This window comes from Barbatula barbatula, assembly GCF_947034865.1.
Source record: "Barbatula barbatula genome assembly, chromosome: 15".
NCBI classification, from domain to species: domain Eukaryota; kingdom Metazoa; phylum Chordata; class Actinopteri; order Cypriniformes; family Nemacheilidae; genus Barbatula; species Barbatula barbatula.
In genome coordinates, this window is record NC_136778.1 from 9,739,449 (window position 1) to 9,756,244 (window position 16,796).

The 16,796-nt window shown below is 39.4% G+C and overlaps 2 protein-coding genes across 3 annotated transcripts in view; one reads left to right on the top strand and one right to left on the bottom strand.

Moving 5' to 3' along the window:
* The window catches only part of gmds (GDP-mannose 4,6-dehydratase), a 57,115-nt gene extending 48,156 nt beyond the window's left edge, over positions 1 to 8,959 (top strand). Inside the window, exons 11-12 of one of the 2 annotated variants that reach the window (XM_079475002.1) lie at positions 6,436 to 6,504; positions 6,593 to 8,959. In XM_079475002.1, the coding sequence (XP_079331128.1) occupies positions 6,436 to 6,504; positions 6,593 to 6,655 (132 nt within the window). In that variant the 3' untranslated portion in view covers positions 6,656 to 8,959. The remainder of the gene's footprint in view (positions 1 to 6,435; positions 6,505 to 6,592) is intronic. The other variant, XM_079475003.1, reaches the window with a different exon arrangement.
* Positions 8,960 to 10,673: 1,714 nt separating this feature from the next.
* foxc1b (forkhead box C1b) lies at positions 10,674 to 13,302 on the bottom strand. The gene is made up of 2 exons (XM_079475004.1): positions 13,140 to 13,302; positions 10,674 to 13,026 (listed from the first exon to the last, which is right to left on the bottom strand). The coding sequence occupies exon 2, from the start codon at positions 13,000 to 13,002 to the stop codon at positions 11,701 to 11,703; it is 1,302 nt and encodes a 433-aa protein (XP_079331130.1). The 5' UTR covers positions 13,003 to 13,026; positions 13,140 to 13,302; the 3' UTR covers positions 10,674 to 11,700.
* Positions 13,303 to 16,796: the final 3,494 nt, after the last annotated feature.

Consider the following 16,796-nt stretch of genomic DNA (forward strand, 5'->3'; position numbering starts at 1 on the left):
TTTAATAAAAGTAATTACTGAATGACTAATACTCTTCTGACTGAAACATTCCACAGCACTGCTAAAAATATCTGTCACACCCAATATGGTTTTGGATGAATGGCTACATGCATTATTATCATTCCCAAAATCAACATTTGAAAGCGCTGAGTGATGGGTATCATGCCAGACGTAGCTAGTGGTTGGATGTGCGCAAATTCGCCTTTCTTTATTTGCATAACCTTTAGAGATCACATAGCCAGCATATCTGTGTGCGCAAATGAAAATAAAATAAATGCCGTATCCTGCTGTTGATACACACTCGCTCGCATTACTTCAAGAGGTATGCGTAGTTTTAGCTTTACAATGAGAAAAGCAGGTAACTACTTGGCCTTGTCTATCCGTCACACGCCATCTACTCACGGGGTATGTGTGTGCACATTGACTTCTTTTTAAGGCTGAGAAGAGTTTTAAATGATGCCTTAAAATATTCGAGTGAATTCCGGTAACTTTACGGTTTCCTGCAGGAGTTGGTTGTAAAGTGAATCGTGGCCATTTTTTCACACGCATATAGTCAGTGACAGTTTGGGTGCAGTGAAGAACACATGAAAACTAAGCATTTTACTTTTAGCTGATCGAGGGGTTTAATAGAGAAGGTTCTGATGAATGTGGCCCCCAGACAGCCGCCTCAGACCGCTGTGTGAACCCGGCACTCTCCGCTCAGCCTTCAGTGGATGTGATTTTGCACATCCATTTCATTCGTACGGATGCTGATTTAGACAATTTTTATGAGGCTCTTTGGGGAAAGAGGACCAAAGTTTGCCAAAGGGTCTTTTTTCACTTTTTATTTTCCAGACAGTCCCTAGGAAACCCTCATCGTTTTTTTCTCTTCGTTTTTCATTTTAAAGAGTGAGAGAGCGGGCATAACGAAGGCTGAACTCGCAAAAAGTTTTGATTTATGCAAGAAACTCCATAGCAGTTTAGTAACGCTGTGACTTTGTTTATATCCTGCCATGCTAAACTTATGTGCACATCTTCTCAAAAGGACACGTTAAGATTTATTCCTTCGTAAAAAGTGCTTTGGTCATTTTGTTATATGGTGTAACCTCAGCTGCCGCGTAAATTAATGTTTAACTGTGTTTTTACAGGATTTGAGAATGTATTACTGAATATGGGGATGTGGGGAGGAATACACAACAAGGTTTATTGGAATTCAGTAGTGTAGTGTATAAATGAGCATGAGTTTACTTTGTGAAATAAGGCAGTCACAACACATTGCATGCAAGTTGCTTAATTTAGGAAGGACACGCTTGCCAAAAATATAAATGCAACGTACAGTAAATAAGTATGCGTGTGAGTATGCATGAGAGTTTGACCAAATGCTCGAGCAACACAGAGTACAGTTCACCATGCGGGTATTTTAGCAAATCAAAACTTGTTGACTTCTCTGCAAACTTGTTGTGGTTTTGCCCTCACGTACAGATGGAAATATGCGGATTATGAAGTATTAGGATTATGTTGCAATCCAGCACCTCAAAGACATGCTGCACTCTTCTCTTTTAGAGAATTTGTGACCCTGCATGTGCAAACCAGGCTAAAGTCTTGGGGCGGTTTCCCAGACATAGATTAGGTTAAACCAGGACTAGGCTTTAGTTATATTAGGATATTTTCAAGTCATTAAAAGAAATATACCAATAAAAAATATATTTCTGGAGGCCAAACAATCGCACTTACATATTTAAAGCTGTGTCATTGCACGTTGTTTTCGTCAAGACGCCTCTAACATTTCAATTAGTGTGGGACTAAGTTTAAACCCTGGCTGGAAAATCGCCCCATATGAGCATCAAAACATTTGTGCCGCATCATCTCCTCAAAATGAAGAAACCTGACTGCAGACAATGCTTTACCAGTTCAGGTTTGTGCCACTTTCTTGAAAGTTTCAGGGATAAAAGCAATTGTTATTTTCTCTTACAGCATTTTATCACGCTTGAAAATGTTAATATTTCTTATAATTTAGCTTCTTTTGATAACTTTCTGCTTTGTGTAAATAGCTTCAGGCATTATTTGATTTATACATGAACAAGTATATTCTATATTGGATTAACACATAAATTAGTTTATTTTATAATTGATAAAGATATTAATAAATATACATTTATAATCTGTATATTTCATATGTGATAAACACTTTAATCCGTACGACACATGCACATGAAGTAGACATTTCTGTACTGTTTAGATAACATGTAAGTGCTTGCGTTTCGGTTTCAGTTTAATGAAAGATGGCTTTGACCTTTCACTCCAAGGATCAGAATGGGCTGATCTTATCTGCTTAATGGCAGAGGTCAGAAGCAAGATAAAAAACATCACATAGTGAGCAACACACACACACAAAGGCCCTCACCCCGTCAATGCAAGAGCGTCTTTATCTGACCCATGCTGGGCGTCATAGTACCAGCATGCAAAACACAGCTGCACCATCACTTACCTGCAGCTTTTCCTTTTAATTTGAATGAAAGATTTTATACCAGGCTTATAGGATCAATGGCCAAAATGTGAACTCCTTTTCATCACTGGCCCGTTTTGTGTGTGAATGTGTGTCCATGCGTGTGCCTGTGTTTTTAGATTTATGTGCATGAAATGCAGGTCTCCCACCTTCAGCGGAGTTTAACCTCTGTTGTCTGTCGTGATGCTTTATGGGTAATGCAGTCTTGGGGGTTTTCTGTCTATTATAGCTGCGGTTGGAGAGGCTGGCTCTATGTGACAGTTTTACGGTGATATGCAGTGTAATAGGTCAGAGTTGTTAAAGTTGAGTGTGAATGATGTTGTAAAGAGTCTGGCCCCGGGCCAGGTGGAACTCAAACCTGCAATAAAGCCACACGCTTGGCGTACAAACTTTCCTCGTGACGATCGTATATACATCCACTTTTATATACATCAGGCCTTACGGTAAAGCTTAAATGTGACATTCATAATGTTACGTGGCACATTTTTACGTGAGGTCTTTTTACCCCGTGCCCCTGGACGTCTTCTTTAACCATGCTACTTTGTCTTGCTGTGACTTTAGATCAGGGACAGCGAGAGAGGGGCATCAGAGAGAGAGAGAGAGCGAGAGAAAGAGAGAGCAAGGGAGAGTACAGAACTGAAAAAATAAAGAGGGAGTGAGGGGTGTATGTTCTCCCGTGGCCTACTCTCTGGTATTTCCTGAAGGACTTTGACTAAGCGGAACCACCCTGGGCCCCACAGAGGGGAAAGAACGAGAAAGAGTTTTTAAAAGAAAGTTGAGAATATTACTTAAAAGCAAGTCAGATGTAAAGCATCCTGGTAAACAGGTGAATGTTTGTCATTTTCAAAACCTTTGTATTATTATTTGAGTAGGTAACTTTAGAAAAACAGCGGAAGTGTGATTTAATTCAAATTTGTCGAATTGGTTACAGCTAACGCAAAGAAAATGTGCATAAGCAAAAAGCTGTCACATTGGATAATATTGGAATGTAATATCTGAATCTGCTGTTTTTGCAAGGCAAGCGTCTCTAAGAATATAAACGTAAATATACGTTTGAACTTTACTTGACTATAATTATATGGTAAAGTATTGTGTTAGCATCGCAAAGGTCACGGGTTTGATTCCCATGGAACACACACAATTATAAATTACATACTGTAGCTTGCATACACTTAGTTGCTTGACAAACACGTAAATGTAAAAAATGTAACTTGTGGACCCTCAATGGGCTTCTTTGAGCCATAATGTGTCATAATTAGCTGACGTGTGTGTGCGCGTCCGTAAGTGTTGGCACTTTCACGGCTGTGTGTAGCGGGAGAGGGGAGGTTAATTGTGGGCTGCCCTCTGTAAATGGCTCGTCCCCGGCTGGTTATCGTGATTGAGTAATTAACTCTGGCTCTCGGCGCTCTTACCCACACTCTGTCAGAGCGCTGAACTCCTGACACCTCGCATTCCTCGCTCGCTCTCTCGCGCTTTCTGCCCTCTCGCGCTCTAACTTTAACTCTGCTTGTCTCGCCAGGCTTTCAATTTATCATCATTTTCCTTTCTCTCCGTGTCATTCTTGCCTTCACTCTCTCGCTCTTGCCTCCTCTTCTGTCTGTGTAAAATGTTTGTGAAAGGTCGGGTGTACTTAAGAGGGACACTTTTTTTTGTTACAAATGTCCCAACAAATGTAAAGAAAACTCATCAATTGAGCAAATCTTGTTCTTATAATGTCACCAGGTTTCTGTGGAAGTTAGGAAACCTATTGCCTTAAGGCTGTGTGTGTGTTAAGCATTTCTGTCATTGCTTTTCTTTCTTCCCACACATGTCAAAGTAAAAATAAAGATGATAAAAGTATTCAGCTCTTTAATGTTTGTAAACACGTAAACAAATCACCATCATACCCACATAGGCACACACAGATCCTCGCCGTTATCCAGACTGCATGTTGAGCGATTCATGGTTTCAAAGCCGTAAACTTGAACACAGTCACAAATTCAGATGGACTTTTGCTCTCTATCTTTTGTTTTCTTTATATAGTTTTCCTGTTCTGTGGCTGATTGACTGTTGTTTAAAAAGGGAAATCATTAGAGGCTTTGATCCCTCCTAAAGTTTACAATATCCCAGGGCAAACAACACACATATACTCACGCACAGAACCGCACAGCGCCTAACCCGACGTCGCAAATTTTACGTTCTAATTTGCCGTGTAGTTTTAATGTATGCTGTTGAATTCATCTTTCATTCTGTCTCGCACATGTTTGCATATAAAGTGTCTGACACTTGGGGTCCGTGTCTCTCTACTGGTGTGGGTTTACATGATCATGTAAATATTTATTAAACTCTTGAAGCAAGAATCTGAGATAGAGATGTTCTCCCTTGTGTTGATACAGATCAGAGGGTTCTGCATTGTCTTTTGTGTCTTTTTTACACTTGAAAATGTCAAAAGCAAAGTTTATTTGTAGTTTGTTGGGAGTTCATTGTAACACTGTACATAGAAGGCTAGTGAATTGTTTTATTTAGCTAAGGTTAGCACGATAAATCTAGATTAAATACAACTTTTAAGGGAGTGAAGAGACACGTCATGCACAAGTTCAACAGCCACTTTGGGCATATTCTAAAACTGGTCATACTTTTGTGGATTTGACCCTTTGAATCTGAACACCTGAACATGTTTTATTCTTATGCAAAAACATTAAAAGCCCTATCAGACACTTCTTTTATCCATATTTACAGAGTTTTTTAACCTCATGCTCAGTCATGTTGTGGTTTGCTTTGTAGAAGAGATTTAACAAAGGTTGCTTGATGTTTTTCAGGGTCTGTCCCACCAAAAGTACTAAATTCCTTTACGTTAAGTGCACAGTCACACACAATAAAAATCTACCCAGATGATGTTTATCGCTTTTATTTATTGTCTGTTTACATTTTATTTAACATACATGCAGGCACTGATTTTCCTCCCAAACGGTATACTGTACATCATTCCTTTTTTTAAATCCCATGATTTGCAGCTAATATTTGCCTGTAAACTTGCTCTTGGACTTTGTCTTGACATGCTTGACATTCTGTTTAAGAGGATTCACACGCACGGGCAATTCCTCTGTCATCTTCATCAAATTGTTACAACTCTAGTTTTATCGCTGGTAAATGCTTCACTTTGTAACTCTAAATTGTCAGTACGCGCTTTTGTGGTAGTTTGCATGTGAAGATTTGGACGTGTGACAGAAGCAGCTGAGATGAATTTGGCTTTCAGAAAAATGAAGACTAATTATGATTAATTTGTTGCTTTAATGCGGGCCTTGATTATGATGGTTGCATGCTGTTTCATGTATTGAGGAATGAACTGCATTTAGCTAATTCGTTTTTTGACAAAAGTGGTTATGTATTTTAAATGATTTAATTGGAGTTAAAATAGAACCATGAGTTACTGTAACTTCTCTAGGATGGATACAAAAAATATCTTGTAACGGCAGCTCCCAGCTGATATTTAACATGCGAGTCAAGGCACAAAAGTGCTGTTGTGAATGTGTGCGTGTGTTCTGGTTCCTTAGAACCCTTAGAGCCATGGCGTAATCAGGACACCTTCAACCTTTTACTGCCACCCCGAGAAGCACCCCTTAAAAATCAACTTCTGTCTAAAAGTGTGTGTGAGTGTTGCAGTCCCTGCAAAAGAACAGAAGGGGTTAGGCTACAGGAGTCACATAATCCATCATGCTTTGGCACTGGGAGAGGGCTGGAAAGTGGGGGTGCTGGATGGATGGCCTGCCTCTGCCCTCACCTTCCCCCAGAGACACAAACCCTGACACCTGTGTGTGTGGTGCTGGCGAGTGTGTGGGTGTGTGTGAGTGAAGAAGAGAGTGGGGGGGTACGTACAGGTTGGGAGGTCCTGTTAATAAAGAACAACAACACCACCCCCTCTACATTTTCTTCCCTTTCATTCTTGTTTGTCTCTTTTTTTGTCCATCTAGGACTTTTTGCAGGGAGACAGCTCCAAAGCCTTTAAGCTGCTGGGCTGGAAACCACGCGTGACGTTTGAGGTGAGCGTTCCTGTAAAAATCTCAGCCATTCACTTCATGCGTTCTCGAAATGAGCTCAATGTATCGGTGCGTGTGTGTATTTGTACAGGAGCTGGTTAAAGAAATGGTGGACGCAGATATTGAGCTCATGCGGAACAACCCGAATGCCTGAGCTCACACGCCTTAAGACTCTACGCTTGCCAAAGGAGCAGTTCTCATGTGTTTGTGTGTCTGTGATTCGGCCACGGGAAGAAGCCATCCTTACTGCAGTTCTTTTTCTTTATCATCTTTCCCCCCAGTTTTTGCCTTTTGACCAAACTTTTGTTATGAGGGACCCTGGTATCTCCTTTCTGCATTCCATAATACAGTCACGTTTCTGGTTATGTGTATGAATTTTCGTTTGTCTATTTTTATGAAGGTGTTTTTCTTCATAGGGTTGTTATGATGAAAATTGTATAAATTAAAAGATTTTCGATACCTTTCAAATGCCTCTGTTATTTTTCTTCCTATAGGAAGGCTAATCCCTTCATCCAAAGTTACAATCAACAGTTTGAAGGTTAAAATGTACTCATCCTTGTTTAGCATACTGTAATAAAGCATAATCTGGCTAAATTCATTCAGATATAGCCTGCGTTTATTTCATAGACACCCTAATGATTTTACCCACTGTTGAAATCAACCATGACGTTTAATGTTTTATAATTTGTAGATCAACCAAGCGACATTCAAATGAGATATTATTTATTGAATAATTATGGGGTTAGGAGGTAATACTATTTCGGCCAGTGTCTTTGTATTTTAAGTACTTTTCAGTTATCTATCCGGCCCGTGCCAGCTCTCGCGGGTTGCCTGGCGGTCATCTACCGCCGAGCACAACTGCTCACTTGTGTTGAGAGGATCGCGCGTACACGAGGCCTCGTCTATTCCAGATGCTACAGCACGGCCCACCGTGAGCAGCCCAGGGAGCCGTAACTCGGCTTTGTAAAGCGGCTCGTGTTTAATCACCTCTGACGTCGGGCGCAGCTGGGCCACTGAAGCCTGACAGCGAAAACATTTCGTCGTGCGAAAATCCTCCGGTGTGTTTATTTGCAGCGGTGACGCGTTCGTGCTCGTCAACGTAACAACAGCTTCGAGGGACCCATGTCAGCGTGGCTCTAGGAGAGAAAAGCGCTAAACCAGTCCCTAAAACGAGAAGGCCTATTCCATGCTAATTCAAGTGCCAAATCCTTGGTAAGATCATTTGACACCGACGTCTAAAGAAAGCAGGGTCTGTGAGTTGCCTTTTTAAGACAGGCGAGGCGATAGCGGGGGTGTATTTGTCCATCAAGAGTGCCATTTAAGTTTCTTACACAGCGCGCCAGTGTGAGCAGGCCTGATGGAAACCAGACGCGTCTGGATGCTCCGCGAGCGAATAAAGCACTTTTCCACTGGCCGGGGTCGCGAGCTCTACCACATACAGGTGCACGGGCCGCCGTGAAGCCACTAACTGCGTTATGTGTCTTAGCGAATTTATTTGAGCGAGGAAATTTCTGGTCTTCGGTTTGACAACTATGCCGAAGTTCCCGTAAAAGCAGTGGGGAAACATTTCCAGTAAGATTCAAATAAATGCAGGTATAGGCTATCATAAGAATTCGCGTGACATGTGATTATAATAATAAAATGACCGAAAAAGAGAAAATCGATGTACGTTTTCAAATACACATTTAATGCGCTAAATAAAACGGGGACGTAACGCTCTTGCAAACGAATGAAATATTTAACGAGGCACAAAAAATGATTGCGCACAAGTTTAGACTATTTCATGAAGGCAAATTAAATGTACTAAGAGGTGTTCTGTTCTCCTACTTTTTCTATTTATAAAATATTTGAGCTAATCGATTAATGTGGACTATAACCTATGCGCGGCTATAGGCTAACGATAACCTTGTTTAATAAATGTAAAATTGTGTCTGATCATTATACATCATTCATGTAATGTATTGCAATTCTTTTATTTGTTCATCTTAATATATAGCCTATAACGTTTTCCGATTAGAAGGCTAAACCACCAGCAAATATTTTTCTTCGTGAGAAGCTGAGAAGAAAAATCCATTCCGAGACACGTATCATATAAACTGTATTTTTCGTCTTTGTTTTTTATTTGAAATCAGATTGACATAACAATGCCTTTTTATTACCCCGTTGGAAGACCAAAGCATTACGTGTTTGCTAATTATAATTTCAGAAATGATCATATTATAAATTAGATGAAATAAAATGATTTCCAGATTGATTATTAAATTGGTAAATTGACATGTATATGTCGTGCAAATGTAATAAATTGTTCTCCGACATCAGCAATATAGGGGGTAGATTTGTGTTTTGTTTTTATATCTTTTTGAGGTTTCGAATTAATGCTTTGCATTGGTGACTTGTATCAAATACATGTATTGTGACGTTTTATGTAATACGAAAATAAATCTTCTGGATGAGCGCGGAACGTTTTTTCCTCAAACTGCTGCATATGGACCTTTTATTGCCATTATATTTTTCACTTATGTAGTCGTGTGTCTAGGCGTGTGAGAGAAAAATCTGAGATGAAGCAGGTTGCTCACATTGCATTATACTATGCATTTTTGTTTCTAAGTACGTGCAATCCCCTGGGATCGAACCCACTGAGCTACAGGAAACCTATATCTTATAAATGATGTTATGATCTTATAAAAAATATTTTACGCCGATATTTGCATTTATAAAAATTAAATGGATATAAATTCATTATTTCATTAAATCAATTTGATAATTTTTACTGTTGCTATTTTAATTATTATTTATAGGCTATATTTGATACCCTTTGGTCTTATCCTCTCAAACTGTTTTGGAGCACCTAAAAAAGAAAAGGCGTGAGAAATTAAAGTGCTATGAAACAATGCATTGTCCTGCATTTAGCCTGCTTTAGCATACGTACTCCTTTGCACCTGACGAAGCTGTTTTTTACTGGTCATTAATGAAAACTAAATTGGTTACATTTGTGCGCACACAAAGACGGCTAAGTGTGTCACGTCGGATTTCACGCAAGATACGAAACAAAATAAATACACCTCTGAGGCATATTGAGAAATCGGCATCTGGTTAAAGTGTGTTCGACACGTACAAGGCTTTCTCTGCTATATCATATTCCCCTTGCGAGCAACTCAAGCCTGAAACACGCAGTTGATGGCAACAAAGACACCTTTTCACTGGCACGAGCCCTTAACACTGCCCTCACGCACCTGGGATGCATTTGGCACTTAAGCCCTTCATACAGAGTCAAATCGCCTCGGGCTGACCTTGCACACAAAGAGACGTATTTGTGTGACGTTTATTTAGTTTCACTCTTTTCACATTTTTTCTTAATTTCTCGTTTGATCTGTCTGTCTTTGTCACTATTGATTTGTTTCTCTCAATTCACATGAGGCCTAAACCGTTTCTGTGACTTAGCCATGCGCAATCTTATTTAATCGTACAATTTATATTATTGTTATCAGATAGAGCACATTAGCTGCGCGAACCAATTATGCATAACAATAAACACAACCCTTCACCAAAAGGACATAAGGCCCTGCCTGCACTCAGACAGAGGTCCAGAGTTTCTACTGACGTTCGGCTGTTTTGTTAAAATCGCTACGTGCACTGGCTTATTTGAAATGAAACATAAAAAACAATCACAATTCGTAATTGTTATTTGAATTACACTTAAATTAAATTAGAATCTTTGTTTTTTATTTTCCCAGTGTATTGATTTAAACTTGACAACAGCGATTTTGGGGGCTTAGTTAAAATGCATTTGTAATTTGTTTAACAATAATTGCATATAAAAGTCAACAAAATGAATACCGAGTAAAAATGTTTTTGTATGCAGGTCCTGGGTAAATTCATAATTTGATATATCGAGCCCATGTAGCCTATTGCATTGCTTGGCTCAACATATCTGGCCCACAGCAATTCTTTTATCGGCTGTTTATCTCCTTTTTCATCTATTATATGTTTACAAGTGAAATGTTTTATCAAAACCAAGTGGACAATGGTTTTCTAAATTCCTCAAGATTGCAAAATAGCTGTTCACTTTAGTGATGGTGTACATATGTAACCTAAAAGGAAATCGAGTAAAGACGCTCATTTAACAGCCTGACGCAAACACCACAGTAAAAATAAACTCTTTCTAAGGCATAATAAACTGGATCTACCTATATTTACTAAGTGTATTAGACAGCCTACGTGAGATAAATGACGGTACGTTTCAGGTCATACAATATCGTAAATTAGTATATCGATTTATAATTCTGCATAAATTCCACCGTTTTAAGAGTCTAAAGAGGGGTCAAGGTCAAAGGTTATTGTGCGATAATATCTGTCAAATAAGCAGAAATATTTATGTTTGATGTAAAACATTTGAATGTTGTAAAACATTTAAATTATAATTGTATTTTTAAATAGGCTGATAGTAGCCTACGTTATTTTGGTGTGCCTCTGCATTGTTATTAGCAATGCTATTTTTCAGGAATACAGACCCATTCCATGCGTAATTGAAAAACAATACTTTCCAGATGTTTTTAAACCTTTGCCCCTTGGATCTCCCGACCCCGCGTGCCAGCACAGTGTCTTATTAAATTATGTTCCAAAGCGCAAGGCATATTTAGGAGAAAATATGATAATTGTTTAACATTTTCTCTTTATGTTTAAAAACGATGCATGCTTTATATGCTTTAATAGTCTTTAGTCTGTTAAATTTATCAATAATAAGCGCTGACAATGATTTACCTAATGTATTCAACAGGCATTATAAATAGATCAATCACTCGAGAGTTTAACTCCAAGAAAACGAGAATTTATTTAACAAATAGTAACTTTGGATATTTTCAAAAAATATATGAGGAAAAAAAGTAACTCAGTTGTACAGTCGTTGCCTTTCTATACTGAATTGATTATAAATAGTTAATGACATTTCCTTACAAAGTTGGTCCCCCTGCTCTACATAAAATAAATTAACAAATTTCCCTACTTCTGCCTTTCGTCCATTTTGACGAGCAGGTAGCGAATGTTTATGTGCAGTCCGACGACCACAGCAGAATTATTTTACTTACCAACACAAACTGGCATATAACCTCGAGTTCACTGCCTAATCGTTTCCTTAAATTACAAAAAACATGGAAAATACAAATATATATTAAACAATTTTGAAATTCATAAAACTTTTGGTCAGAACTTGCTGCAATCGTATACAAAGGCTCCGGGAGCCCGATAGAGTGGCTGACTGGAGGGAAAAGCCATTTGACAGCTATTGCTTCCGGTCACCGGAGAGCCGTTCAGAGATATCCGCTGCGTCTCGAACATCTCGCGCACCGCGTGAAAGTTCTGCTGCTGGGCGGGATAGCTCGCGCTCAGGTGTCCCAGCTCTCCGGGCTGATTGAGGTACCAGGGTGTGAGTCGGTTCTGCTGCAAGTGCTGGCTCTCCTGACTCGAGCTCTGATGGGGGTGTGAGATAGAGGAGGCGCTTGTTGTGTTCGTGTATTCCGGTAAAGTGTCATCCTCGTGGCCTCGGTCCCCAGTGTAAAGGCTCGTAGCTTGCATGTTGCAGTGATAAGTGGCGGGCTGGCCGCAGGGTGGACTGTAGTGCGGCTGCGGTGATGGCGAGTAGGTCAGAGACACTGAGCCCGGAAGAGCAGCGCGAGAGGCCGGGAGCTCTGCGGCGTGCTGTGGGGACCCTCGAAGTCCTGCCATGATTGTATCCATGCTAAAACCCTGTTGCGTCGTTTGCGTTTGGGGACTCCCGCTACACGCGCTCCCGCCGCTCTTCTCCGGGCTCTCCGTTTTGGCCACTGCGCTGAGGGGCGGAGTGCTATCATGCGGAGGCGTGCAGGCCCCGTTCTCCGTCTTTATTTCCCGGAGCTTCACTGGCTGCTGTGGTTCCTGCTCGCATGCTTGTTGTCCCGGGTTATCTTTGTCTTGTCGGTCCCGCTCCTCTTTATCTCTCAGCACATCTTTCTTCTTAAAGCGGCGCCTTCGTCGCAAGAAACTGCCGTTTTCAAACATGTTATACGAGTCCGGGTCTAGAGTCCAGTAGCTGCCCTTACCTGGCTTCTTATCATCTCGTGGCACTTTGACGAAGCACTCATTAAGTGATAGGTTATGTCGTATGCTGTTCTGCCAGCCTTGCTTATTGTCCCGGTAAAATGGAAAACGTTCCATGATAAATTGATAGATCCCATTCAACGTGATCTTTTTATCGGCTGAGTTCTGGATAGCCATGGTAATAAGCGCGATGTAGCTGTATGGAGGCTTCACCAGGTCCTTTGGCTGTTGCGCAGGAGCGTATGGCCCATAGGCACGAGCCATCCCACTGGGGTACTGCTCGTGCGCTGCATGAGAGTACATACTCATAGGCGCAGGCATACCGGTATATCCTCCACCGGCCGCAGCTCGATAAAACCCTTGGTCTCCGGTGATGTAAGGCACTACGCCTAGAGGGCTTGGACTGGACACGGGGTAGCGCGCCTGCATCGTACCCCTCTTTCCAATCCTCTCCTGCCACGGAAAAACGGAGAAAGATCTGGTAAAAACTAGCCAGACGCCTGACTTTGTACACTTCAGAAAAAGAAAGCAAATGTATTCAAAGCATTCCAAAGTTCTCCACTTACACCTTTTCTTTGAAGGTCTCGTCTTGAAACGTGTATCCAAAGTTGGTTTTCAGGGATCAGACTCGGCTGTGCAGGCAAGAAGCAAAACGTCTTACGTGGAGAAGTCGGTGAAAAGGGAAAACCTGTGAACTTCCCTCATCCGTCACTTCAGAGGGACTTTTACACCGAATTACTAAATCAGCCTTTTGGGTGCGCAAGCGCTCCGCCCCCAGCGCGCCAGACGACCAATTGACGCTCGAGAGCTCTGTGGGAAGGGTGGACCCGACGACCGTTTCCCTGTGGGTATATAGACATAGCCTATAGGCTACTTGAGTTAAGGATAAAGCAGACACAAACATACGGAAAGACTAGAGATCTTCACATAATATTCACAAATCCTCAGGTATACAGCTAAACAAATACACCGCTGGATCGTGATATTAGATTGTAAAACATAGGATTTAATATGACACATTCATCTTAGAAGTAAATAGCCTATCAAGGTGTCTTTTTCAATATGATACACACGATGTAAAATTCTTTGACTTTACATTTAAAGATGTTGTCTTTTACAGACATAGCTCCATGTTTTTGTTCACGTCCCGCACGCGTGGCTCAGGGATCATTCAAATCATTTGGATTCGCTGGAGCGATGTAAAGTGCTTTTTGCTTTTGGGAAACGAATGTGCTGCTGCATGTGGGCAAGGTCAAATTCTGCCGACCAAAAGGTGTAAGTGCGCCATTGTAAATAAGGTGTCAACAATCTGTTGTTTAGTCGTCATAAGTCGCCCAAATGGTGCATATAGCAGTTCTTTCTCAGTGTTGTAATAATTGTCTTCACGCTTTAAAACGTTGCATCCCTAATTAGCATAATTTAATAGCTTTAGTTGTTGTATTGCCTTTCATTGACAAATCAGACTTCTTCTCACATTTAATGTTTTTATCACGAAGTGTATTACTGTAGTAAGTTAAAAATGACATTTTATCATTAAGATTTATTGTTATGTTACAGGTAATTAAAAAAATGTGTATACCTTTACGATTTGACATGCTTCTGGTGTTGAAATATTTGAAATATTTATATTATTTGTTTGTGCAAAATAAAAATAGAGGCTAAAAACACGGAGATAAGAACGAAAAAAAAACAAAGGGTTATCATTATTACAAAAACAAACAAAAAACAAATAATTTAAAATAAATGTAGTTTTAACTTACAAATAAATTCCCCCGCCAAGCATTACCGACAGCAACAATAACACCCGTAAACTGTAAAAAAAGCAATTTAACAATAGCCGTATTCTTTATATTGACTCATAATCAACAATAATTGAACAACAACAAGAACAAGCGAAGCTTTCTTTTAATTTAAGAATTTTATTACTTAAAATTTTCTCATAAACTTGTTTCATTCTAGTAAATTTAATTTAATTTATTTATTTAATTAAATCACCCTGGATGAATCAAGCTGCATGTCACAAGCATTTTTAAGTAAATCAATGACTGGAGAAAGTGTTTTATAATTATTTGTGGTTTTGAAAGGATATTTTTACTTAATATGAAGGTTATCAAAAATGTTTTTATTCATGTGGAGGAGTCCTCTGGCCTTGCTTTAATTGACTATCCAAGAGCTCCTTAAGTCCTGTTGTATTTGACCAATTTGGCACGGTGCAACGAGGAGCATTAGTTAAGCTTTTTTCGTAGTATGTTGGCCAATTCACCTTCATACGTGTCCCAGTCATTGATCGCCCCCTTGTGTTCATTGTGTGCAAGCGCCTCACAAGCTTTTCATGTATTTTGAACGAAGATGTATACTATACACATTTGTGTAGGTGTACAAATAGGGATGTGTACAAAGGTATATATTCCTATGCCACAGTCAACACCTATTTAAATGAAATGTCCAAACTGTATAAATGACGTCTCTTTCTTATGAAAAATAAATACAGATAAATTCCTATCATGATGATGCCAAATGAAGCCCTCAATAAGAAATGGATCTCTGGAGCTAGCACTTCTTTTGCTGCACTGGACCACAGATGTCCGACTGCATGCGAACAGGCAGACCACACACTAACTTCTTCAAACAAATTGATTCACTACAGTACAGCGAATGAGTAAGAAATGCAGTCAGCTAATGCACTTAAAGCAATGCTCCATTCCCAGCCATGTAAACGCTGCATTATTCATGAGCATGGTGTATGTGAAGCTTTTCCCAAACTGATTTGTTATTTATACACGCTCTTGTGTAAGTCTGTGTAGTTTTGAATAAAGTGAAAGCTGTATTGAATACTTGAAATGTGATATTGTAACAAAATGCACATGACAGTATGTGCGTTTGGCAACGGAATTAGAAGCAAAAAAAGTTGGAGAAGAAATACATACAATCTCCATAATTAGACTGACAACTTTTGATATGTTCTGCTATGTCACTAAGAGCAACCACATTGAGAGGAACGCGAGAGAAGTTTCACTGTGCTGTGGTAGTGTACTGTCATAGAGTAAGTCGTGTTTATTTTTCTTGGCAGACTTCAATAGATGCGTTCCCTTTGAGCTCATATGGGCTCAACTGCAACTGAAATGCTCGATTTGCTTGGTGAAGCTTACACATTCAAAGATAATTAAAATGAAATTAACAGAAAGCCATGAAATTAAAATTTCTTAGAGAGAATGATTACATAGTATTATATATTTACATCTAATAAAAAAAGACACAGAATGAGCGTATTTCATTATCGCTCATATTATTTATTTCAACCCCTGTAAAATTCTTCTGCATGAAAAATAAAAGGCAGAGATAACTCGATTGCTATAGTTACTTTGTCTGAGCTTAATGGCAGATACGTTGTTTCTGTAGTTCAAATGAAAGTGCTGATGGCATCCAAGTTTATGAGAACACACATATGAAGTACTGAATCACCCTAGTAAAGTTCTTTGTAGCGTACCTTGAATGCACTGTGAGTTAACAAACGCGTAACTCGTTGGCTTTTATAGCTGGTCTTTGTAATTAATTACTTTTGTCCATTAAACCTTTATAGCTTCGAGAAAGCATTTGTACCACACAGTGCCAGGATTTTTTTCCCTATGAGGCCAATGAACAAATTATGCAATCATTTGAGCTACAACACATGCCCATGTAATGCTGCAAGTCATTTCTTTAATGAAAGCCATCCTGGTTGGATCATTTGTCAATCAACTGTTTTTGGTTAGCCCAAGGTTATGGTTTTCCTCCAGCATACTGTAGTTCCCTTAGTAGTACTCAGTAGAAACCATTTAGTACATGTCCAGAAAATCACTTGTTCATACTGCATCCATTTTTTGCTTTGTAAAACACATCAATTTTTTTGCTGCAATTTTGAGTATTTAAGAGCAGTTTGTACAATATAATTCATTATAAGTGTTTCCTTAAAAATTATGAATATGTTTTATATTATATAATGTTAACTATTTTATATCTAGAAGTGGCAGTGGTATTGACAATGATAGCCTTAATAGGTATTTCCAAAATAAAAATTCTAGTTACATTTCGTTTACATTGTTGTAACAGTCCTTGCTTTAAACAAAATTTAAATCCAAAAGACTTGAGAACATCATTTAAAAATGCTTGGAAATACTTTCTTCTTTGAATGTGTCTTTGTTTAACAGTCAATCAGCAATGAGCTCTCTGCTTTACAGAAGACC

Coding starts and splice junctions, on each gene's coding strand:
- foxc1b (XM_079475004.1), bottom strand. CDS start 13,002: ATGCAGGCGCGCTACCCCGTGTCCAGTCCAAGCCCTCTAGGCGTAGTG.